This window comes from the organism of the source record quoted next, unplaced genomic scaffold (assembly GCF_019419815.1).
Source record: "Pyrus x bretschneideri cultivar Hongxiangsu unplaced genomic scaffold, Pyrus_bretschneideri_v1 Contig17, whole genome shotgun sequence".
Taxonomy (NCBI): Eukaryota; Viridiplantae; Streptophyta; class Magnoliopsida; order Rosales; family Rosaceae; genus Pyrus; species Pyrus x bretschneideri.
This window is the reverse complement of record NW_025999468.1, coordinates 2,235,920-2,261,356: the sequence shown is the minus strand read 5'-3', so window position 1 is coordinate 2,261,356 and position 25,437 is coordinate 2,235,920. Positions and strand designations below refer to the sequence as shown.

General features: G+C 36.3%; 3 protein-coding genes across 5 annotated transcripts; 2 read left to right on the top strand and 1 right to left on the bottom strand.

Moving 5' to 3' along the window:
• Positions 1-9,101: 9,101 nt before the first annotated feature.
• Positions 9,102-16,215, top strand: LOC103927171 (probable pectin methyltransferase QUA2). 2 transcript variants are annotated; one of them, XM_009336066.3, is made up of 9 exons: positions 9,102-9,240; positions 10,378-11,125; positions 11,219-11,351; positions 12,212-12,452; positions 12,908-13,133; positions 13,249-13,424; positions 13,560-13,863; positions 14,585-14,723; positions 15,632-16,215. In XM_009336066.3, the coding sequence occupies exons 2-9, from the start codon at positions 10,416-10,418 to the stop codon at positions 15,782-15,784; spliced, it is 2,082 nt and encodes a 693-aa protein (XP_009334341.2). In that variant the 5' UTR covers positions 9,102-9,240; positions 10,378-10,415; the 3' UTR covers positions 15,785-16,215. The 2 variants fall into 2 exon arrangements, with proteins under 2 accessions (XP_009334341.2, XP_009334340.2); XM_009336065.3 differs by lacking the exon at positions 9,102-9,240 and adding an exon at positions 9,471-9,660.
• Positions 16,216-16,679: 464 nt separating this feature from the next.
• LOC103927164 (protein WHAT'S THIS FACTOR 1 homolog, chloroplastic-like) lies at positions 16,680-18,986 on the top strand. Its single transcript, XM_009336057.3, has one exon. The coding sequence runs from the start codon at positions 16,858-16,860 to the stop codon at positions 18,085-18,087; it is 1,230 nt and encodes a 409-aa protein (XP_009334332.2). The 5' UTR covers positions 16,680-16,857; the 3' UTR covers positions 18,088-18,986.
• Positions 18,987-19,662: 676 nt separating this feature from the next.
• Positions 19,663-23,139, bottom strand: LOC103927174. 2 transcript variants are annotated; one of them, XM_009336069.3, is made up of 5 exons: positions 22,795-23,139; positions 22,159-22,551; positions 20,737-22,057; positions 20,497-20,643; positions 19,663-20,384 (listed from the first exon to the last, which is right to left on the bottom strand). In XM_009336069.3, exons 2-5 carry the CDS (start codon positions 22,210-22,212, stop codon positions 19,837-19,839), a joined length of 2,070 nt encoding a protein of 689 aa, XP_009334344.2. In that variant the 5' UTR covers positions 22,213-22,551; positions 22,795-23,139; the 3' UTR covers positions 19,663-19,836. The 2 variants fall into 2 exon arrangements, with proteins under 2 accessions (XP_009334344.2, XP_048437285.1); XM_048581328.1 differs by lacking the exon at positions 22,795-23,139 and adding an exon at positions 22,657-22,788.
• Between the last annotated feature and the right edge of the window lie 2,298 nt (positions 23,140-25,437).

Below are 25,437 nucleotides of genomic sequence, written 5' to 3'. Positions count from 1 at the left end.
TGTCACATAATTCAACGGATCATCTCACATAGAAGTTCCAATCAAGTAAAAAACAAAAACCCTAGCCCATAACTTGGAATAGAAGCTACAATTCAAATATGTCAAATTCTTGAGTGAATCTCAAGCATGACAAGTGTATTAATTAGGTCCTTATATAAAATACAGAGTTATATATAAGCTAAATCCTGTGGCTAACATGCTAGTGCTATACAGATGGGTTGATAAGATAACAAGACCCAGAAAAATCCTCCCCAGTGGACGACATCAATAATTAACATTATACACTAACACAATAATTATCTTTTATTTAACAATAAACAACACTCACAAATTCCACAAAAGCGCGTTTTAAGCTTCTTCGTTCAGCTCTTTGACATCGACGTACGAGGAGCACTGCCCTCACTAATTAATCAATCCTCTAATTATATTAATTTAATATATACGAGGAGCACTGCCCTCACTAATTAATCAATCCTCTAATTATATTAATTTAATATATACGAGGAGCACTGCCCTCACCAATTAATCATTCCTCTAATTATATTAATTTAATATATAATGGAAACAAATATATATACAACTTGGTATTATGATATTATAAATGTTAATATATGTTTGACTGTTGACTTTTTTATTAGTTGACTAAAACTCACTGCAATTATTTGATGGTCCTGTTAGTGAGATTTTTCAGTAAGTTGAGAATATGGTCTCATACATAACATGTCATAATATAATTGTTAAATATATATATATATATATATATATTTTTTTTTTTAAGTTTTCAATTAATTATATTATGATATTTAGTGTACACGTTAGTGCTCTTAGCACACTGAAAAATTTATTACCCTGTTATAGCTGATTATTTTTTCGATTAATGCTAATCTAGGAGATAATTATCCATGGTCATTAATTGTTTTATTGTTTCAGTGTGTGCATAGTACTAAGTCAAATGGTTGATGATTTGCAAAGGTGGAAACACACCGAGACATACGCATCACGTGAAATGCTTTGACCTAAACGTTCATAGATCTGAAGCGCCATCCTCCCAAGTATATTATAATTCTACTTTCAAATGACATTAATTAATTAAAATCGTTAGAGTCAAACAGGGGATCAAGATCCACTATAATTTAGATCTACTTTTAGGGTTGGTACTTAACCATAAACCTGTATGTGAATGCTATTATATTATAACCCTCTACATTTACAAGTCTACAAGATTTACGCTTCTGGTTGTTATATTTTCATTTTTTATTGTTTTGGTAGGAAAAGATGGAACTTGATTTAGGAACATCATTCATCTAGGAGAGGGATTTTGGAATTTCAAATGCATTATTACTTAGCAAAATTATACACTATGCTATTGTGTGTTTAATCTTGAGAGTAGTTAAGTTAGTGTTATTGTTCCTTTTTTGCATTACACAATCAATGTATCTCTTTTATTATGAGTGTTGTGGTAGAGTGTTCTTTTCTGTGATATGTCTTGTATTGATTGCATTGTTTTGGGAGTTCAATTTCAATCCTTAAAGATGAGGAAGAATTCCCTTCAAAACACTTCGTGACTGATTTATAGAACCTTCTATTTGTGATTGGAACCTTTAAATATTACAATTACTATTTTAAGATTATATATGTAAAAAATCAATAAAAATGTTAGATCATTTAGTCATTGAATTATATAAAAGTACGTAGTTAATTGGAATCTATAAAAGTATTACAAACCGACTATTTATTTGCTCCAGTGTTAGATGGGAGTTTTGTATTTTGCATTTATTACTTAGCATTTCTCATTATGTATTAGTGTAATGTGTGTTTAGTCTTGAAAGCAGTTAAGTTAGGGTTATTGTCCCATTTTAGCATTACACAATCAATGTGTCTCTTTCATTATCAGCAGTGGTAGAGTGACATGTCTTCTATTGATTGCATTGTTTTGGGAGTTCAATTGGCTCCTTAAAGATGAGGAGAAATTCTCAACAGCCGATTTATAGAAGCTTTTGCTTATGATCATAACCTTAAATATTATATTATTATGTTAAGATTATTTCTGTAAAAAAAATCAATGAAAATATGAGATCCTTTAACCATCAAATTGTATAAAAGTAGTTGGTTGGAAATTTGGAATTCTTAAAAGTATTACGAACTATTTATTTACTACAGTTAATTGACTAAACAATCTTAGTTTAATTAATTTTATGCTAAAATGATATAATACATAATGATTTATAATATGCATGCTTTTTATAATAAACACAAAAGTTCTTTAATTGACCATGAAGTGTTTTGAAGAGGAATTTCCCTCATCTTTTGAGGAGCTAAGCATTCCTCTTGTTTTGGAGGAAGAGCAAAATGGAAAACACCTTCCATACTATATGAGCCATATTGAACTCAAATTGGGACTATGAATTGAAAAAATTCAAATAGAGCCTCAAATTGAGACCACGAATTAAAATATGAATCTCAATTACAAACTCGAATCAAATCCTCAAACCTAAATTATATTTAAAATGGTTATGATCGATATGAAGTTGGTTTCACGTGTAGCCCACCCCACTAAAGACTAGTTCCATATGAGAAGGGGTGTTGAAGAATGTAAAATTCCTACATCGGAACCTGACCGAATCATATACACAACTTATATTGAATCCTATTGCTACTAATTTCATCGAGATTTTTTGTGTAAAATCCCATACATATTGGATTGTACATTAATAAAGTTGTGAATAATATCAATACTAATTCATTGTGAGTTGATGGACCGATTCTAAAAATTTGTCAATATCTATCTAACCGATGAAAAGTTTCAATATTGACTTCTCCTCTTATTGTTTATAGAAAAATTAAGACAAAAACTTTCATTTTCCAAAGAGAAAAGGAAGGAAGGATGAAAGTGCTCTAAGAGATTAACTCTTAGTCAAATGGTAATCTTTTTTTAAAGAGAAAATTTTCTCATGTAAGTAGTATCCAATCTTTACCATATCAGAAATTCAATAAATAAAGCATGACAATAAAAAAATTTGTCAAAAAATAATAGTAAGAACTCTACTCATGAGCAAGTTTAGTGGCAACAGAACAACCCACCCACCCCACCTTGGCAGGCCGCAGCCTTGTATAAGTTTCCTCATCAATGGTGACCACATTGTAGGGTGAAACTGTTGAGATTTTGGTACGGAGGCATTATATAGGGCAAGCATGCATATGGTGCTCTCAGTCTCATCAGCTCTGAAAATTTTACATGCATGGGACGACAAGGGTCCCAATATTTCTGCCATGCCATGAGAATTCAGGATGAGGATTGAGGATCGAGGAAGGTGGGAAATGGCCAGCTTATATTATCGTCCTACTTTCTCGATTTTTAAATTTTTTTTTTATCTTTTTTTTTTCAATTGCATCATAATTACTGAATCATGACATCCATAATGCTAAATGTATGGATATGTAGGGTTCGAGAATGGACTGGTGCTGGTTGCATTTGTCAACCAAAAAATAAATACAATAAAGAAGTACAAATTGATGATACCGATCGAGCTGAACTCACAGTGACTAGTGCATAGTTCGTTGTATCTTGTTGGAATTTAATAACATCAGTACAACGAACTATGTAGATATCCAGTAGTAACTACACAATGTTTTTTAGTTTCATGACTATCGACCTAGAACTAGAATTGGATATATCCCCTTTTGCTCTTTCTCTTACGCTACTTCAAGTGCATGCCCAAATTATATGCCATACACATATCATATGAACGATTCCCAACTTATAATTCTAACACCGTTACAACCTACAACGTTAAAAGTAGCATAAAAGACAAAGTTATAATGTTGATGCCTCGATGTAACTTTGAAGAGATACTTAATAGATGAAAAGTTGATAACCTAACCTAACTCCATCAAATGGAATTTAAACACGACGCATCCACTTGGCCCTAAGCTATCATAGTCTACATTGTCAATATCAAACCATAAAAAAAAATAATGTTTTTTCTAACACAAACTAAATTATTTGTAACATTAGTAGTGGTAAGTAATAATATCATTTTGTTTAAAAGTGTTTTTAAAATAACGAAAAATGTTTTTGGTGAAAGTGTTTTTAGAGCCAATCCTTAGTAAAAATATAAGTAAATCTTAGAAAAGTACTTACAAGAAACACACAACTAATGCTTCTTACATGAAACACTTCAAGTGTTTTTTGAAGCAAAACCACTTTCAGCAAGTCTAGCGAGGCCCTCCCAAAACTTGTGTAGTTGTAATTTCTTATCAAAGAAGCTCTCAATGTTAAAAATTTTAAACCAAAAAAAGGAAAAAAAAAATTAAATGAATGGCAATCAAAAGGCTAGATATAATTTTGTTTCATAATTTTTTTTGCAAGAATGAGTGTCAAAAGAAAACTCAAAAGATGTTTCAACATGTCCATTTTTTATTTTTTTGGATAAAAATAGAAAAAGATTAGGTAACAGTTTATGATCGCGTGTGAGGTAACAACCCGTTATCCGAAAGAAAATCGATAGGTAGAACAAAAAGACAAATCTCGTCTTTGGGCAGAAATTGCAAATACCAAGATCATTGACCAATTAGCAACCTGTGTCACCTTTCGATAAATATATGTACAAATAAAATTGAGTTGATGAAGATGCCATAAGCAATTGTTTCAGTCATTTAGCAAAAAAACAAAGCACTATGGAAAGAACATTGTATAAATGATGAACCAAAGTGAATTAATCTGTTTCAATCCAAAATCGTTTCCATTTGCAAAAAAAATGACTTACATAACACGAGTACATATTAGTAAAGTCTCGTATCAATAAATAAATACATGTATAATTGTTTTTTTTTTCCACATGTGTCATAGTTTTATTAGCATGGGACACCACTTGCCGATATACCTATGTCATGTAACTTGTTCTCCATTCACTGATCCAAACTACACGACTGTCTTAGTAAAAACTAGAATTTCGTCATGTCAATACATCTTAGTTATTTAATTTTGTTCTTTGAAAATAAAGAAACATTACAAACTAAATCCTACTACCATACAATCAAATTAATAAGCCAAAAAATTAGACTAAGACTCTCTCTGTAACAAATTCTTAAAGAGGTTTAAGACTCTCTCCATAACAAATTCTTAAAGAGGTTTGTGATATGCCCTAACAATGGAATGGATAGCCTCCCACTAATAACTCCAAAAACCCTAGTCCGTTATGGGTAGGATGATGACGCAGGTAAATAACTCAATCCGTGACAAAAAAAGGAGGAGAAACGCGCCCTCCCTCACACTCAGACTCAGAAATAATGAAGTTTTCCATTTACTGTTTTTTGTTTTTCTGGCCTCACCTCACCTCAGCCTTCGTTTTTAACAGCTTGCCTCGTGGCTAGCCAGTAGCCACCCTATTCAACTCCCGTGTCTACGCTCCACCGCCACCGCCACTACCGGACAACTCCCGCTCACCCTTGTGACTCCAGGCTGCAATCCTCTGCGACACACATGCATCTCACCAATCCACCTCCACCCGCCACCTCACCACTCCAGTCCCACCGACACAGATAACGGCAACGAGGTCCCACTGATTTTCTTCGGATCACTTTCTACCTAATTCATCTAATTTAAGAACCGAGCTATTGAAATTTCAATAATCCTGATCCAAAACTAAATGAATTAGGTGGAAACGGATCCCTTTTCCTCCTCACTCCCTGTGCTTTTCTCCCTTTATCTTATGAAAATTTGCATGTGTCCCCCGTCAGCCCTTCAATAATTTTTTAAGAAAAAATCCATTAAAAAAGTCCAGTTCTATGGTATAATTTATTTCAGGGCTTCCAATCCAGTGTGGTAATGTGCATGGTTAAACCAATTGCCGGATGCCACGTCAGCGTAGTGAAATGTTGAGGAAGAGAAATATCGCTCCATTTCTGTAGGACAGGGGATTTCCCTTTTAGCTGATTCTCTGACCCAAAGTGTATCATTACCACGTCAAACAAGGGCTCACGTGTTAGGAATAAGATTCTCTCCCTTCCTATTTTTATCCTCTTTTCTTCTCTTCTCTTACATATTACTTTTTGTTTTATTATCTTTATAAAAAAAAAAAATATAAGATGTTAATTTGGCTTAACTTTTTGTTTTATTCTCTTCTCTCCCACTTGTTATTCAATACTACATTTTGGTAATATTTTTTTTTCACTTGTAAGTGAAAAGTGTTAAGTTCAAATCTCATGGATCTCGTGGATGGTGACTTCGATATTAAATTAGGTTGTCTATTGTGTGATTTATACGAATTCTTTCTCTCCTTAGTGTAAATTATTTTTACTCAAAAAAAAAAAAGGGCTCACTTATTTATTTGTTTATTTTCTCCAACTTTACTATGAATTTATTTATTTTGGTATGTATATTATCAGTTTACTCTGTGTCTACAAACACAATAATATAATTATGTTAAATTTATTTAAACTACGAAGAAAAAGATTTGAACTTGAATGCATATAATTGAATACATTAATGTATCCAACTTGGCTAAACTTATTTTTATTTATCTATTTAAAAGATAAACATATACTCTTTTTAGTTTTTCACATACTTCTATTTAATTCATTCAATTGAATAATAAATTAAAAAAAAATTAAAAAAACATGTGAAAACTTTAAAAATAAAAAGTGTGACATTTTTTACTGTTGTGAATGTGATTCTTCCTAGCTAGTAAATCTTATCTTAAAGCATTATCTGTCTTTTAGCTTTGCATGAATTACATTTGAAAATCTGTCCTCAACTGTGCCAGTTTTTAACCCCACAAACCAAAAGCATTTTCACTGTACAAACAAACACATGTGATATTTGCTTTTTGTTCCCTTTATAAAAATTTCAGAAATTATGACTAAGGTAATATACGTATTTGTCTTATCACCAATTGCATGTAAATATCTGACCGTAAATGCATGATTGTATAAAATCCGTAATCCTCAATATACTAGCTGCCTTTTTAAAGCGTGCTATTGAAGTATTTCTTTGGTTTTGAATTGTTAAAGCGGAGTGGGAGGTAGTGAGAAGTGATGCAAGTGCAGAGTGGGGAGGGTAAATTATAAGATTGTTTAGTACAAAAATATAGAATGGGTAACCAAGCCTAAGTGTCCGGCAAATAAGCCGCAAGTCAAAGTTTATATTTTGGTAGATCCATAAAAACAATGTATCCTCCCCAGATCTACCTTTGCACATAGATAGACACACAGACACAAAGGAAGTCAGCAACTGAATTCCCCAGTTGCTTTTTTCAATCATAGGTTTAAATTTAATTCTTTGGAAGATTGAGTGGGGCTCATCCCAGAAAGCCCATTCTCTCATACCTTTAAAGAGAATTTTTCTTGTTATAAAGAAAAAAAAAAGGTTTTAGTTTCCAAGTAAAAGGGGATTTAGTATTACGATGTAGTGATATTCTTCGTCACTTATAACTTATAAGTGAGAGGTTTTAAGTTCAATTTTCAACAAAGGCTAAGTTAAGTCATATTATTGCTAGCTCATTGTGAGGTTTAGCTTACTCTCCCACCCCTTATTGCAGATAAGGGTTAAAGTAATATAAGGGAGAGAATTTTTGTAAGAGTTTTTGAACATTAGTCCTTAAAAAAAAAAAATTGAAATTAAAAAAAAAGAAAAACTTGTTAGATTACATATTGATTTTAATCCCTTGAAGTGTATTTCTATTAAAATTCATATTCTTTTTTTTTTTTTGTTATTTAATGTGTATTTTTATTTAATATCTCCACATTATAAAAGTTTTGATTCTAGTAATATGCACATTTTAGTTCTTCTAATTATAAATAAACTTAAATGATAAAACATTGAAAGACATTAGTGACAGATAAGAAAACATATAAGTGTACGAAAATGACTGTATCGAAATATGTTAAATTGACTTTTTATACCGAAATCTCTATACCAAAACATATTATAATGAATTAGTGTACCTCAATGTTTGTACCGAACTATGTTTGTACCAAAATCTTTGTACCTTAATATTTGTATTGAATTATAATATAATGAATCGAAATGTCTGTACCTAATTGTATTATAGTGAATTTGAGTACCTAAATATTTGCACTGAAATATATTTATAATGAGTTAATACTTAAATATTTGTACTGAAATATTATAATGAATTAGTATAAACTTAGAAAAAGAAAAATCATGAAATTACCAAAAATAAAAATCACATGAATTATTAATGTTGGCATTTAAATAGAACCAATGGACTAAACTTAATTTTTTTATCTTGTATCGAGAATTAATCTAAATTTCATCTTATTTAAGGATTAAATCTAGTTTTTTTTTTAATTTTTTAAATTTTAAATTTTTTTTATAGGTTTAGAGATTCATTCCTTAATATTACACAAAATACGAGTTTTTGGTTTAAAATAACAGGTTTTTACCAAGATTCAGTATGTTAAATTATATTTAAAAATGGTTCAATGATTTAAAAGTTAACTCAAATCGGATTCTGTTTTAAATTGTTCTTTTACTATATTAAATGAAGTTAAATATATTAAATACATATAAGTATTGCAGCCAAATTTTAAATTGTATAGTAGACATGAATTTTTGCTTTTCAAAATGAAAATATACTTTAACATTACATTTTCACACTCACAGCAAACCAATTTTACTTCTTGAAATATCCTAATAAAGATGTCACTGGAGTTGTAAAATGTCTGTTTACATCCTCAATTTCACATCTTTACATTAAAGTTGTTATAAGGTGATAATAAAGCAACGAGACATTCTTTGTGACGGCAAAAGAAGACCGTCTATTTAAGAAAACAAACGACTATCTCGTCAAAAAGTTCAAATAACATAAACATAGTTAATTGAGGGGATATTATATACTGAAAACTCATTAGGGGTACGCTTAATAAGTAATTAACAACATTCACAAGGTTTTTGAAATCTTATAACGAATTTTCTTTCTCGAAATTTCACTTGTACAAAAAACAAAAAAAAAAAACGTTGAAATTTCAGAATACCAAATTCACCAAACATCTCTATAGTCGTGAGATAAAGACTAGTGAGTAGTGATACCAACTCATATAGATCAAAACTAGTCGGAAGGAGGTCTCCTTCGTGGAAGACCATGTGGCTCTACTGGCGACCAAAATAATTTGAATGCCAAATTGGGAAGAATTTGGGGCATTTGATATCACATTTGTGACTCCGAAAAAGTGTGAATTAAGAATTTACAGCAGGCGGTGCACTACCTCTCCTGCATGGTAACACATAGCGTGTTCTTTCTGCATATATTAAAACAATTTCTTAACTATATACAATCAATATTTATATATATATTTATACTCTCTCTATAGTTCTGTATTTTCTCTTTCATGTTACATAGTATTCAGTTTTCACGAGCTCTGTCGTGATTGGATCGGTATAAAATCCTCTCCCTCCCTCTCTCTCTACTCTCTCTCCACTCTCCTCTTTTTCTGTCAGCTAAGCATTTCAGCGAAGAGGGAGAGACCGACCCAAGTGAGGGATGAAATCGGAGTCAGAGCAGCACAAGTGTTTGTGGCAATAAACAGACCGAGCGAGTCCATGGACTCATACTGATTTCCTTCCAACAATTTCTTGGCTCTTCTTTTCTGTTTCTTTCTCTTTATCCATTGCCCTCTGCTCTTTCCCTAATTAAAAAGGTACTGTTTTTTCTGCAACTACTTCTTTCACTTTTGCTACATTTGGCTCCTTCTGCACAATGGGTAACCACCGTTTTTGCTATCGGTGGATTGATCTCAAATGGGTTTTGCTCGCTTTGTCCTTCTGGGTCTTTTTTTTCACACACTGAAATTTGAGTATAAATATGCGTGCCCTTTTGCTATTAGTTCATTTGGGTAGTTGAAAGTGATTTAATTTTTTGGTTTTTTTGGGTGTGGGAAGTGATCCAAATCTTTAGTTTATGTGTAAATGCATCTGCTTTCTGCCTCTTAATTTCTGCAAATCTTAATTGTTCTGTCTTCCTTTTTTTTTTTTTTTTTTTTTTTTTTGTTCTGGGTTTATTCTTCCCAATTGATTCTTGGTTAAAGTGATTTCCTTTTCTCTTTAATCTATCGAAGCGTTTACGGGGTCTGTCTTGCAGCTTGGTTAATGGATCTAGTGAGGGAATGATCATACTTCTCAGGGAATACTTTTGATTCATTCCTTTTTTTTAAGCTTATTTGATGAAGTTATGACCTCACCAGAAAAATAAAGCTTTTTTGAATGATGAATTATGCAATTTTCTTAGGATTTAAGTGAAGAAAAGTTGTGGGTTTCTGTCTTTTTTTTCACCTTTCAGCTTGTTTTTCTCTTGTTTGAGCTTTCCTGGATGTCTTTTGGTTGTGTATGATTTTTAATTTTATCTATTCTTTTAACAGACTCTTGTTCCGCGGTCTGCATCGATTGAAATCAAAGAATGGTTAGACCTCTGCATCGAGGTCCGTCTGGGCCGCGGATATCTGGCAGTAGCAATGATTTTTTTAACTCCCAAATGAAAGATAAAACAGATAAAGAAGATTTGGACAGAAGAGCTTCTTCGGATAACAATAGTTTGGCATTTAAATTTCCCATTCGAGTACTTTTTCCGGACAATTCTCCTTCCAAACATGGAAATACCGAAAATGGCTTTACATCTGATCCCTTCATGGCTGGTACTCCCAGAAGTCGGCACAAGTTAGCACTGCTACTGTTGAAGTTAAGTTTAGTTTTGATTGTTATTCTAGCTCTTACCGGATCCTTTTGGTGGACACTCTCCATCTCAACAACTTCAAGAGGTCACATATACCATGGATACCGGCGACTCCAACAGCAACTTGTTTCTGACCTGTGGCATATCGGAGAGCTTTCTCTTGGTTCTTCAAGGTTGAGAGACTTGGAGTTTTGTCCTCAGGAGAACGAAAATAATGTTCCATGCTTCAATGTTTCGGAGAATCTTGCCTTAGGTCTTGCTGATGGCAACGAGTATGACCGGCATTGTGAGAATGGGATGAGGCAAAATTGTTTAGTTCTTCCACCTGTGAATTATAAGATTCCTCTTAGGTGGCCTACTGGTAGAGATGTCATCTGGGTGGGGAATGTGAAAATAACAGCGCAGGAGGTACTTTCTTCTGGAAGCTTGACGAAGAGGTGAGCTGGGATTTGTCTTGTAAGCGAACTTTGCTCTAATTCTATTAACCTGTCCTGGTCTTGCATTAATTTTGAGTTTCCGTATGCTTACAGGATGATGATGTTGGAAGAAGAGCAAATTTCATTCCGTTCAGCCTCCTTGATGTTTGATGGTGTTGAAGACTACTCACACCAAATTGCAGAAATGATAGGACTGAGAAATGAATCCAATTTCATACAAGCTGGGGTAAGTGGATTGGAATTTTTGTGTATTAGTTGTTGGAGCCGACCCCACATAACAATGGAATCATTTGTTATCCTGTTCCTTTCTCTTGATTGATTCCCTTCGTGTAGTTTATTTCACTTATATTTAGGTAGAAGTTTAGTTAAGCCAGTTAACAGCTTTATTTTAATGCACATAATCATATTAAACAAGAAGGGGTTAGGAATATTATGTAGAATTTAGGCCAAGCGGTTAACATCTTTATTTTAATGATGTTAATCATATTGAACAAGAAGGGGTCCTAGCCTAACGCCCGGTCCAGAATATTCAGTTTACAAAATGAATCAGCATCGTTTTTTTATGTGGTAGTTGGAATTTACATGTGGGTTAGTCAAACATCACCATTGGCATGAAAATTGCAGCTCAGGTAATAACCAGTTCAAACTGTTTCAAGTGTGTTTACGTTTAACATTGCTAACTCCAAAAGAGACTGCAAATACTTTATAACTCCTTGGGGTATCCTACCAAGTTGCCTTTTTAGCTTTGGTTCCATTATACGTGTTCATATGAACCCATACGTACCACCTAGAAGGGTACATGTCATATCCATTGGTTTCTGATTCATGATTGATCGTTACAGAAAATCTTATATATGGATCTGATTATGTCAAAGACAAATAGAGCATACTGTTGTTATATTGTGATCACTTGTAGTGTATTTTCTCTGGGATGCACTGCAACACAGTTATGTGCCATATGGACTATGGTCTGCAGACGCTTGTGTCTATGTACATATTGTCAAGATGTGTGGTGGTTGCACTGAATTTAAATCTCTGCTTTTATGTTTGAATTGGTGAATGAAACTGTCAACATTAATTCTGCAGGTGAGAACCATCTTGGATATAGGATGTGGTTATGGTAGTTTCGGAGCACATCTCTTTTCCAGTCAGATCCTAACTATGTGCATTGCAAACTATGAGGCTTCAGGAAGCCAAGTTCAGCTGACTCTTGAAAGGGGTCTTCCTGCAATGATTGGTTCTTTTATTTTGAAACAGTTGCCTTATCCATCTCTCTCTTTTGATATGTTGCATTGTGCACGATGTGGCATTGATTGGGACCAACAAGGTAATGCTCATCCTCTTTAACAAGTGTTTTCTTTCTGTGCCTGCATATACCGTACGTTTTAACCAACACTAATAACCTACTGCTTCTAATTGTACTCCATGAAGTGCATATATTTTAAATGTTCAGTCTGCATTATGTTGTTGTTTTCTGTAATAGAATTCTTTCTGTATTAAAGAGTTTTCAGAAATATAATTAGACATAAAGTTTTTGGATTTTGCAATTTTGTTGAGAAGTGGGATTGCTGAAAACATCACATTCAACCATTAATATACTAATAGGAGAAAAGTCTTCAGTAACAGAAACAAGTTGATGTGATGCACAAACCTTTGCTTGTATAATCTCAGAATCTGGACTGTGAGTTTGAGCACCTTCATATTCACTCTGAATTTCTTGATCTGGATGGGTACATATTTACCGTATATTAATCATATGTACAATTATGTTATGTGCTACAGATGGGATCCTCTTGATTGAGGTTGATAGAGTTTTGAAACCTGGTGGATACTTTGTCTGGACATCACCTATTACCAATGCCGTGACATTTCGTCGTAACAAAGTGAATCAGAAAAGGTGGAACCTCGTACGTGATTTTGCAGAAAATCTATGCTGGGAGATGTTATCTCAGCAAGATGAAACAGTTGTATGGAAAAAGACTAGTAAAAGGAATTGTTATAGTTCACGGTAAGGAAACTAACATGGATTTTCTTTTGAATGTGGGATCATAAGTGTTTGGTCTTTTAGTGCACAAGAATAAGAGCCAAAACTGATATGTAGTGCAATCGACTTATTTCTTCAGGAAACCAGGTTCAGGTCCCTCTATATGCAGCAAAGGTCATGATGTTGAATCTCCATATTATCGACCACTCCAAGCCTGTATTAGTGGAACTCAAAGCCGCAGATGGATTCCTATTGAAGAGAGGAAAACCTGGCCTTCTAGGGCTAATCCGAACAAGAGTGAACTTGCCATATATGGTAATTGTTATGTTCTTGATATAGCGTATTTTGTAGAGAAAAAAAATGCATTGCTCAGCCACTGACTAGTCTATTGTCTCCTAATTTGTTTTCGTGAAAATCATATAATTCATGTGTATTGAAATTTTCATGCAGGATTACATCCAGAAGAACTCACTGAGGATGCTGAGATGTGGAAAATGGCAGTACGGAATTATTGGTCTCTTTTGTCACCATTGATATTTTCAGATCATCCAAAGAGACCTGGCGATGAAGATCCTTCACCGCCCTATAATATGCTTAGAAACGTACTAGACATGAATGCTCATTTTGGTGGTTTTAATTCTGCATTATTGGAAGCTGGAAAGTCCGCATGGGTCATGAATGTGGTCCCAACAAATGGACCCAATTATTTGCCCTTGATCCTAGACAGGGGATTTGTTGGTGTTCTGCATGACTGGTAAAGCTACTTTTTTTTTTTTTCTCACATTTTTTCTTTACAATTACTCTTAAGCATGATGTTTAACTTGGAACCTCTTAACCAAATTTCATCTGCAAAAGACCACATGTTGGCTTAGATAGAATTGCTTGCGATCTGAAGTCTTGTTGCAGTGAATTCTTTTTTTTTTCTTTCTTCAAAGGAGCCCACCAGTTTACTATCACATGGATAGGATATAACGTAGATTACTTACCAGGGATTTTTCTGTCCTGGATGTTTAGTAGGCAGCTTAGTGATCCTTCCCTTTTGTTAATCAGTGGCGTAAAACCAAACAGGAATTTTCTTTCATAAAAAAGACTTCTAGCACTTCGTATTATGCTGACTTTACACAGGTTTAATGGGTAAATTCTTGATGGGGGAAATAATTAAGCAGTAAAATCCTTTTGTAACTTCTTATCTGGAAAAAATAAAAATAAAAATGCAGTGCATACTGAGGGATGTCATCATACTATTGGTTTGTGAGAGGACATTTGTAACTGTTGAATTACTGAGCCCAGTGGATTGAATTTGACATAAAAGTGGTATTATCATGGTTGAAAAGTTGATTTGCCTCCAGCATGTTTTACATCATGTTCTGGAGTCTGGAAGCTGGACTCATATCGTCATTTGTACTTGTTGTAAATGCTACTTCGTTGTTCCTTTGTAGGTTTTTGTTTTAACAAGAATTTTTATCTGTTTCTAGGTGTGAACCCTTTCCAACATACCCAAGAACTTATGATATGGTGCATGCAGCAGGACTTCTTTCCCTTGAAAGTGATCATCAGCGCAGATGTACCATTCTTGATCTATTCACAGAGATTGATCGATTACTTCGTCCAGAGGTACCCATATTAAATAATTCTCATCACATTTCATCTACTACGGTTATTTTACCAGTCCTTATATTCCATAATAGTTTTGGTGAGGCAGAAGAACTAGTCGGACATGTCACATGCACCATCATTTCTGGATGTTGATTATCATGCAAGATTAGAGAGCATATAATTTCGAAACTGTTGTTGGCGCTCCAAAAATCTCCTTGTGCTCTCCTCACATGTGTATATTTCTTTCTAAAGATAGATAGTTTGGAGTGCACAATGAGAATTTCGGATTGCCAATAACAATTCCCTATGGCTTTTCGCACTCGAGATTGAATTCATTGCTATGCAAAGTTTGTCAGTAATGTTATTCATAGGTTTACAATTTAAACAAGATGTAAGTTTTGTGGGTGATTTGTAGAGAAACTGCATATATGGATCTGTGGAGCTATAATACTTCAGATTAACAATGAAAGTTTTATTTGGTTTGGTGGTACAGATAATGGTGGTTGGCTTTATCTCTTGCAAAAAAATAATGGCTGTTGGTTTTGTGCGTCTTCTAATCATGCATGGAAAATAATGGCTGTTGGTTTTGTGCGTCTTCTAATCATGCATGGTTTATTTTCCGTACGGGTAGTTTGCCTTTAACCTAAAGAATGGAATAACTTTTAAGATTTTCTAGGACAGTCGCACATCAGTTCTTATAGATGTGTATATATCTGTTTACATGTAAGGATGCAACTGGCATACACAATTTTGTCTTGTTTTGTACAGTTTCTTATACCGTCAAGGTTTATAGAAATTAACAACAAAGTTAACTCGAGTTCCACCAAAACACAATAGACCACTTACAGTTGCTATGTAGGACGGCTTTTTGTTTGCTTAGTTATGTTTGTATTTTGAACTCTTCTGATATTAGTGATTGTTTACAGGGTTGGGTGATATTCCATGACAAAGCTGCTCTCATCGAATCAGCAAGAGCTACAGGGCTGAAATGGGAGGCACGCGTGGTGGAAATCGAAAGCAACAGCGGTGAAAAGCTCCTCATCTGCCAAAAGCCTTTCTTCAAGAAGCAAGCAAACTAATAAAGCAGTTTCCAAAGGGGAGCCTGAGATACACGGTGGTAATATCACTCGATTCATATTCATTTACTTATTTTACTCAATCATCATAAAGCTCTGCCATTGAAAGGAGAGGGAACCAAGATTTTAGGACAGACGAAACCAAAGAAACAATACGACGCCTATGGAGCCGGTCGTAAGGCCGCCATAGGACATAGGGTAATGTAATTATTTGTGGTATTGAGGTCCGGAGCAAAGTGAGAGAGAGAGAGAGAGAGAGAGAGAGAGAGAGAGGAGTGTAGATTATATTTTTAATCTTCCATGTAATTTCTCGTTGTTACTATACAGAACCACATGATTAAGATTGTGAAGATCATCACAGCATAAACAAATGCAGTCAGTTTGTTATAGTGTATAAAACATGCTTGTCAACGCATTTATGTCAAGCACCCTCAGCCTCAATGGTAGATTTAATTACATTTCAAAGCTTACAAATCACGAATCTGGCTACAATATTTACATGTGTTTGATACAAACACATTTCGTGTTTTATCCCTTAGAAGTGGCAAATGGCATTAGTTCTTCATTTAGTGGCGTGTTTCTTTTTTGATATTGGAAGAAGTCTCAAATTCAAATATTTGATCGAAAAACTTTGAGATCTATATATTTCTCAATCAAGTGTCAAAAATTAAAAGATCCCATATTATTTATTTTTACTATAATTTCTCCGAAGATCATGACCACCTTCCTAAAATAAATCTCGTCCTTATTTTCCATTGAAAACTTGGTAAAGTACAATGCAATTTGATTTTGGGAGTTCTATCTATACAATCTAATATGCTTAAAATTATAGAGAGATTTCAGATTTGAAGTTAAGTTATACCTATTGGCCTCGTTTGGTGATGAATTGAATCAAATAACTCATTAGATTCAAAATACGTTGAATATGGATTATGGAGAAATCGATATTGAAGTTTGTTAAGTTTATTTAAATTCTAAATTTTAGGGAAGATTTAGGAAAACCAATGGAGTTGCTAATTTGCATTTAGCCCACAAGATTTAAGTCTCGGATTCTCAGTTGAGCTGGTAAAGCATCCATGGCGTTTTGGCGCCTCCTCATTTCCAAAACCCTAAACCCTAAACCCTCACCTCCCCTCCCAAACACTAACCACTCGCCGCCCTCCCTCCTCGCTCTCCTCCTTCTCCGCCAAACCTCACCGTTCTCCACCTCCTTTCTCATCACCAAAACCCCAAAAAAATTCAGAAAAAGCCGCAAGAAGGACGAAAGCCCCCGAACCAAGCTCGTCCAGACTCAACCCAACCTCATCCCCCACTTCGAACACATTGTCGAGCGCGACGCTTACTTCCGATTCCTCTCCAAATCGAAAGACTTCCTCTCCAAGCAGCCCCACCGCGTCATCCGCCTCGATGATGCCGGCAAGCTCTACCGCGAACTCGGCTTCCCTCGCGGCCGAAAGGTCGCCCGATCCCTCCAGCGCCACCCCCTCATCTTCCAAACCTACTGCCACGATGACAACAAAATGTGGATCGGATTCACCGACCTCATGGAAGCTCTGCTCGAAGAGGAGCGAGTCATAATGGACTCAATGGAATCGGACCGAGTCAACAAGGTTCGTAAATTGCTCATGATGTCCACCAACAAGCGTATCCCTTTGAGTAAAATCTACCATTGCAGGTCGATTTTCGGAATTCCTGAAGATTTTAGGGACAGGGTTTCGAAATACCCTAATTTTTTCAGGATTGTGGTTGAGGAGGATGGGAAGAGAGTGCTTGAATTGGTGAATTGGGATCCGTTGATGGCGGTGAGCGCGTTGGAGAGGGAGTTTATGGTGGATGAGGAGAGAGTGAAGAGGGCTTTTCGGTTTCCAGTGAAGCATGGGAAGGATTTGTGCCTGGAGATAGAGGATGAGAGGAAATTGAACATGTTGAATTCGCTTCCGTTGGTTTCGCCTTATTTGGATGGATCAAGATTGGACCTTTGGACTCTGGAAGCGGAGAAGTACAGGTTGGGAGTGTTGCATGAGTTTTTGAGCTTGACATTGGAGAAGAGGGCTTCCATACACCATGTTGTGGAGTTCAAGGAGGAGTTTAGCTTGACCAAGCATACTTATCAGATGCTGTTGAAGCAGCCCAGAACGTTTTATCTGGCCGGGACGGAAATGAACTGGGTTGTTTTCTTGAAAGATGCTTATGACCGAGACAGGGTTTTGATTGAGAAAGATCCGCAGGTGGTTTTCAATGAGAAGTTGTACAAGTATGCTGATATGAAGGAAAGGGAACAAGGTTTTGTTGATCAGTGGAGGTGATGAGAGGGTTTTAGGCAAATTTGAGTGAGTTCATTCTTTGCTTGAGCTTCAAGGAAAATTGGGTAAAGGCCCAAACTTTATGTTGTATAATGTACTGGAGGAGTAGCATTCTTAAGGAACCCTGGGGCTACAACAAAATCGACAATTCAGATGCATCATAGTTATCTTGGCTGGTCCTTGACAGGACTGTGTCTTGTGTTTCTAGCTTTTTGAAGTCATAAGAGAAATCATGTGATATGAACCTTGGGGCACTATGTGGATTTTTGGATATATACATCATCAATGATAATCCATATATTGACATTTTGAGATGAAGGTGTGCGAAAATTACGCCTCCTAGCTTTGAGTTGCAGCAGGAGTCTTCATTTCTTGTTGATCAACTGGACCTAGGGTTAAAGTGATCATTCATCATACGAAAATCTCAACTGGGAATTATGTGAACTGGGGCAGTCGGGTACTACTGAACAAGGATTTACTTCAATAGCTGTCAAGTTCTACTGTAATTGCTTTGCTACTAGATTTCAGGTACTATATGATTGGTGAAAATGAGCTTCATAGAGAGGTGTAGCATTGATTGGCAGTTGGAATCTCTTAGCCAAGTGAAGCCAAAGATGTACAATATTCATGTCAACAGGTTTTTGTATCCCTTCAGACCTTGAAGAGACACTGAAAACAACAGAGCCAACAGGGCTTTGTCTTGGATGCTAGTCTCAGGTAATTGAGGTATTGTTGTGTATATGAATTATCCGAGCATCTCCAATGATATGTCAAATTATTACGTGTTTATGAATTCTTTCAACCGAGTAGTCAAATCCTATGTAAAGATTTGATACATCATAAGATTACGCCGAAGATTTGTTTTTGTTTGCAAGCATTATGATCACGATGTTTTCCTGCAATTCTTTCCACATCAAATTGTGGTCCAATTATTTTTCTTTGGTGGGACATAAATAATGCTGGCCTAAATGATCATCTCCAAACTGTTAGTCTGAGCTGTCTCTCAATAATGTGCCAAGCTTTGTGAATGTTCTTCAACTGTTACCTATATCTTACGGCCTCGTTTGGTTGCTCGGAATGCTAGAGTGGGAATAAGAATTCAGTTCATTTCCAGGACTATCCTAGAACGGAATGGTTATAAAAATTCCATTTCGGTGTTTGGAACAACTGATGGATAAGAGATTAGGAATTTGACACCTTTCCAATAACAAACCCCTGCTCCTGTTTCTCTCTCTTATTTCTTATTCTTTTGAAAACATAGGACTACTTAAATTGCTCACAAACAGTACGTGGAATAACACCCCGCCTGGGATTTTTCCGACTGGCTTGCATCATTTAAATCCGATAGAGCTGCTTGGTACATTGTCGATATTATTTGTTATCAACAGAAGATGAACAAACTACCGAAGACAACCAGCCTATCAGGTACTAGAGATTGGCATCCAGCACCGGATATTCATTTTCCAAATTCTTTAGCTGTTTTGGATGTATCATGCAGTAGGTTCAGGTAGCTGCATCTGTGTTGGTTTCAAATATAGCCTGTGACCATCTGATCGCATGCTAAACGAGATTCGGAAATTGGGACAAAAAAGCAGCCTGAATATATTAACCATGGAAAACTGAAACATGAAAACCACCAGATCCTTTGTAGCCCGAGAGACTTTTGAAGAAACACCGAAAACATCAGGCAAGGGAAAACACACCCAGAAATTTTATGTCAAAATATTTGCGAGTCCCCTAACTTTGGAAATTCTAATGCGATAAAGAGGGGAGTTCAGATGAATCTCTGACCATGCTCTTCGTCTTGCTTAGGTTTCGCTGTACAACACTTGCCCCGGTGTTGTGCCCGTGGGTAGGAAGTGATGAGCTTTTCTTCGATGGCAAGGCATGAGTATTTTTAAACGATGCACTTCTCTGGCTAAGCTTCTTGCCGGATTTTCTTCTAGGGTTCCATCCTTTGTTCCCAAGTGCAGCTTTGGCAACACTGTCTGTGACTACCTCCCTTGCCCTTTGTGGCTTGATGGACTGCTTGTTCAGGTACACTAGCTTTGGGAGGAGACTGCAAACTGTCTTGCGTAGTTGCTCATCGCCGAAGTTGTGCTGGATTGGATTCCCCAATAGATTCACAGCCTGCAGTGAGTTGTAGTTAGCCACCAGCTGGCCCAGCGCCTTTGTTGTTGTGATCTTGTTGAAGCTCAAGTCCAGAACTGTTAGCTTCAGTAGCCTATGCAGGCCCTCAACATCACTGATCTTGTTCCCGGTAAGATATAGCTCCTTCAATACACTACAGCTTGATAACCCTGGCATCGTGAAAATCCACCGAGTCAGTGACTGGAATGATACATTTTACTAGGGAAAGCTTGTATTCTGATGTCAACTAGAGGGTTGAAAATCAGAAGGATTTAAACTTACCACGTCCGATTCTAGAAATTCGGTTGTAACTGAGATCAAGTACTCGCAATCGGGTTAAGTCTCTTAGTCCTTCAATGGTGCTGAGCTTGTTTTTGGACAAGTCGAGTGTGTGAAGGCTCTTCGGCAGCAACCCTGGAGTAATGTTGGCTGCAAAAGTAGAAGGACAAGTAACCAAGCAACTTGGTTAGCTATATAAACCAGTACGTTTTAAGTATTAACTCCTACAATTTATTTCTTTACCTATGAAGTTGTTCGACAAGTTGACAGACCGTAGACTGCAGAAGCATGAAATGTTGGGGATAGCTTTCATGCCCATACCAGATATGTGAGCCACTGTTGAGGAAGAATTTAGAGACTGGATCACAGTATTAGCATGTAAGGTATCCTCTTCAAGACCTTGGCTGAAGTAAGTGGCGCTTTTCGATCTAGCAGTCTCAGGAGTCATGGGAGACTTTGGAGTCTTAGGAGTGGGTGGTGTTTGTGGGGAGACAATTCCCTCGTGGTCATCTTCATTATTTTCAATGGAGGTTTGTATTCTGAGATCTTTCATCCACTCTTGCACTCTTGAAGATGATGAGGGTTCTGTCGAGAAAGCAACCCACTGGTTCTGAGGCCATAAGTCCGACACACCAATGTGAAAACCACCCCAGCTCTTGTTGTCATCTACAATGTTCTTCCCCTTGTCCAAGGATTGTCCAGTATATGATAGTGGTGATTCTGTATTGCCAAACTGCATAGCTCGATTTGGTTCGAGTGTATCTGAAGAGTACCCTCCTTGCTTGTTCACAGAAATGGGACTAAGTGTCTTTGGTTTGGCATCCCATGTTCTGTGCAGGTTCCTGTGGCTCCAAAGGAACAGCTTCCACCACAATTTTCGACTTCGCGAAGGCAGAACTTGGCTTGAAGAATGCTTCTTCAGCATCACTCTATCAGCACTGTAGTGGCTTAACACAGAACCAGGGCTGCGTGGATCGACATCCTTCCTCACACAATCAGCCATTTCCTGCAGTTCTTCGAAGGACAGAGACTTCAAAGCAGGCATCTTAGAGGACATCTCTTTAACCACTTTTTTATGAGTCTCCAAATTAGAGCATGATCTGGTAAGCTTTGGTGATGCCCAAAACTCCGCCTTACCAACCCCGGGATCGCTAAGATGCCCACTTTGAACCCTATCGACACCTCGAGCGCTCGAATCAGGTTCCGATAAGTCCAACTTCCTTGATGGAGTCACTTCACCTGAATTGGCTTCATCTGGTTGCAGATCAGAGTGATCATTAAAAGAGTTTCCCCTGGCTATGGGGCTCTCTTCGTGCTCATATTCCCCTACAAAAGCCGCTGCTTCTGCTGCTTCAACACCCCCGATAGGACTTTTCGGGCTCCTTGTATTGGCACTAGGAGGGGAAGAGTACTTCTTCTCAACACCATAAGGTATTAGGACTCCTAAAGTTTCCGGCTTCAATTTCCCATCAATCTCCAACGATTTCACAGGCTGCTGTTGAAGCCTGACGTGCAGGGTTTCAATTGCCTTGCGCAGTTCACCACTTCTTGTAGATTCATCTCCCTAAAATCGAAAACAAAAGTGACCGAAAAATCAGCAGATCATCACAATTCACAAATCGAACACATCACATAATGAGAAAGAAACCGAAAAGATTTTCTCACCTTAACCTTCTTCTTCCCCCTAACAATTGCAGAAAAGCAACTCAATTTTGCCATTTTCGATATGAAAAACTCCGAATCCTCAAAGATAGACCGAAACACGAGTTTCAGTATGTGGATTTTCCTGCTGTTATCTTCAAAACTGAGCTCACATTCCAATTCCAAAGGTCTGATTGAATGCTGCAGCTGTACATAGAGTGATGGTTGGATCAAGGGTTAACCATAATCAACAGGAAGCCACCACATCGGCAATCGAGGCCACCCGAAACAGGGCTGAGGGCCAGAGAACTGAGCACCAACGCCTGCCCCAGCTCCAGAAAACTTGTCTGATTCGTCGGCCAGAGTTGCATCTGCTGCAGCTTCTCTGTGGAAGCTTTGAGATTATATTGTCCTCCTCTGTCACACAAAACAACAAAAGACGAATCGAACACATTAGACAACTCCAAAATAATTTCGGCACCAACCCACTTCAGAAACAATCCCAAATCCCCAGAAAACTACCGAAGATATGGACTTTATTGCAGAAAACAACCACCACGACGTGCAGTTCAATACGTTTCTGTACGGACACAATTATTCGTAGCAAAAAATATACATCGTGGCTTTTGAGCGTTATACGTTATAGAGTTTTTTGTTTACCTGCCAGATAGATTGACTTGCTTTGTTTCCCCAACACCAAAGCAAAACTTTTATGATTACCAACATCACATGTGTGTGAGAGAGAGAGGGTGCGTGGAGGAGCGCATTCACCCTGCACACCCGCACTCAAGAGTTCGACTCTCGTCCTCTTTCGTGGGAGCCTTCAAAGCCTCAACCCCTTGTTTGGAATGGGAAGAGAGAAAACGCCTTGGTCCTTTCAACTGGAAAAAAGAAGGATTTAGCTTTTAAGGAGTCCAAAGAAAGAGGTGGTGGTTGTGGTTTTCAGGTTGTCAACTAGTTAAAGCCACAAGATGGAAAGGAAAACACTAGAAATAGGAAGAGGGAGGAGGGTTGTAGAAGAGGACATACGTACGCGCATGTAACACGGTACTATCTGTAACATCATGTAACCCTCCCAATATAATATAGGACCAAGAATAACAATTGTTAATGAAATCAAAATATCAAATTGGCAGGTTTTCTTACAATGTATCGGTGTTTTAACAACTAGATTGAGATTGTCAAAATTTAATAGTACAAATCTAGTCGTCCAATGCAGAGGTGCATCCTATACATTGGTTCATTGTAAAAAATTTTCATCCCTCCTAAACTTTGGTGTAGCCTTAACAACCCGTCTTCTCCTTATGTAATTGTGTAGTGGTGCTTAAAAGTACGGGTGGGCATGGGTTGGTTTGGGTCAAAACCAAAACCAAACGAACCTAGTCGGTTGGGCCAAAATTGCAAAGCGAAACCGACCAAACTGGGTCTAAAACTAATCAAGTCGGTTAATCGACAATGGAAGATTGGTTTGGATTGATTCTCAATTTGTGTGAAGACTAAAATACATAACAAATTTCTTTCCCAAAAGCTACAAAACGTAGCATCAACATGAGTGATTGCTCAAAGGAAAGCACAAATGATGCAGCCAAAAGAGAGCACCAAATTAGCAGCTGTTGCCTTCTCCAAATGGTTCCCTTGTTCTTCTCCAAATGGACTCTTAAACTAATCAGGTTTAATTTTCATGTGGTGGAAGCACGGTAACTCATAAATAACTAACCATTTATGTTACTTCATGTATTAATTATGATTAAAAAAATAAAATTAAATATATGCGGATCGGTTCAGTTAACCACACTTTAAAAATTTTGGGAACCGATTAAGGTCGGTACGATTCAGTTTAACCAACGAAAATTAAAAGACAAAAAAAAAAAAAAAAAACAAACAAACAAACAAACAAGCAAGCAAACCAAACCAAGCCATCGGTGCAGTTTGGACGGTTTAGTCGATTTATTATTTATTTTTAGATGCCAACCCTACTTAAAAGACTAACAACGGCTATTTTATGCATTTAATTATTTCTTATGTAAAAAGAAAAAAAAATTCCCTTCATTATATAAGAAATAATTAAATGCACAGACTAACCATGGTCGGTTTTTCAAACAAGTGGCAATTTTTTTCTTTTTTTTAAGGGATAAGGTTGCACAAGAATTAACGAGGGCGAGCAAAACCTACACTAGAGAAATCCAATAACATCTACCAAGTGCTGCCTACACTAAAGAAATCGAAAGCCTTGCAAAATAGTATAAAAAGGATTGTTGATGTGTGAACAACACGCACGCGTAATGTCAATTGACGTAAAAGAATCATACTCTTAAGTCTTAACCGTTTAAATTATAAACCTATTATTTTGTGAGGAATATTACCTCGTATCTAAAAATAACATTTGTCGAGTATTGTTCTCTACCATCTATCCATACGAATTACGCCAGGTACTCACTCTTCAGCTCCCAATTTTGTATGGACATTGTTGATTGCATTTTAACATTGCAACTACTTTATAGCGGCGGCTGATTGATATTAATCCTGACGTTGAAATGAGTCGAGGAGGCCGTACTTGTGAGAAGGACATCATATTTAGGAATGTCTTTAGATGTCGAGATAAAATTTTCTGCATTTAAAATGAGTGTGGCGTTTTTATGACTCCAATTATTGTTTGATATATATTAATTAAGTTTATGACGATAAAATTAATAAAAATTAAATTTATAATCACGTGTTAGTCAATGATTTGAACCCCCCATGTTTCACTCAGATGATAAGTTACTCTTAGAGGTGTTCCACCTTGATTGCCCTTCTTATTTGCTCCACTCAAGATTAAATTGTGTTACAGTCAACTGTTCACGCATTTTTGGCATATTAATGTGGGTAAATTTACAATTAAAACCCCACTTCACATGCATGAAAGGTTAGAGATTGTTTATTAGGGCGGCTGATTAACCATGGCAGTTTTCACCATATTATATTAGTATTTACCTGCACACTTTGTGTGTATAAATACATTTTTTAAGAAAATGAGAAAGGGAGAGAGAGAGAGAGAGAACGTAGGGGAAGTGAGAGGTTTTTGTTTTTGGGTTTTTTCTTATTATTATTATTATTTTTTAAATATAGGAGGTATTTGGTATTTTAACATCACTTTTAGGTGAGATTTCAATAAAAAAAAAGTAAAATTTAGACCTGTGAAATTACATTATTACCCATCATTTTTTTGTGTGATAGAAAACTAAGTAGTTTTTTTACTCTTTTTTGATTGATAAAGAGGGTTTCATTAATTAATACAGATATATCAACCAACAAATTTTAGTT

Coding starts and splice junctions, on each gene's coding strand:
- LOC103927171 (XM_009336066.3), top strand. CDS start 10,416: ATGGTTAGACCTCTGCATCGAGGTCCGTCTGGGCCGCGGATATCTGGC. Junction 11,126..11,218: donor TCTGGAAGCTTGACGAAGAG/GTGAGCTGGGAT, acceptor GTATGCTTACAG/GATGATGATGTTGGAAGAAG. Junction 11,352..12,211: donor CCAATTTCATACAAGCTGGG/GTAAGTGGATTG, acceptor TTAATTCTGCAG/GTGAGAACCATCTTGGATAT.
- LOC103927174 (XM_009336069.3), bottom strand. CDS start 22,212: ATGGCAAAATTGAGTTGCTTTTCTGCAATTGTTAGGGGGAAGAAGAAG. Junction 22,058..22,158: donor GGGGGAAGAAGAAGGTTAAG/GTGAGAAAATCT, acceptor TTTCGATTTTAG/GGAGATGAATCTACAAGAAG. Junction 20,644..20,736: donor CTTGTCGAACAACTTCATAG/GTAAAGAAATAA, acceptor CTACTTTTGCAG/CCAACATTACTCCAGGGTTG.
- LOC103927164 (XM_009336057.3), top strand. CDS start 16,858: ATGGCGTTTTGGCGCCTCCTCATTTCCAAAACCCTAAACCCTAAACCC.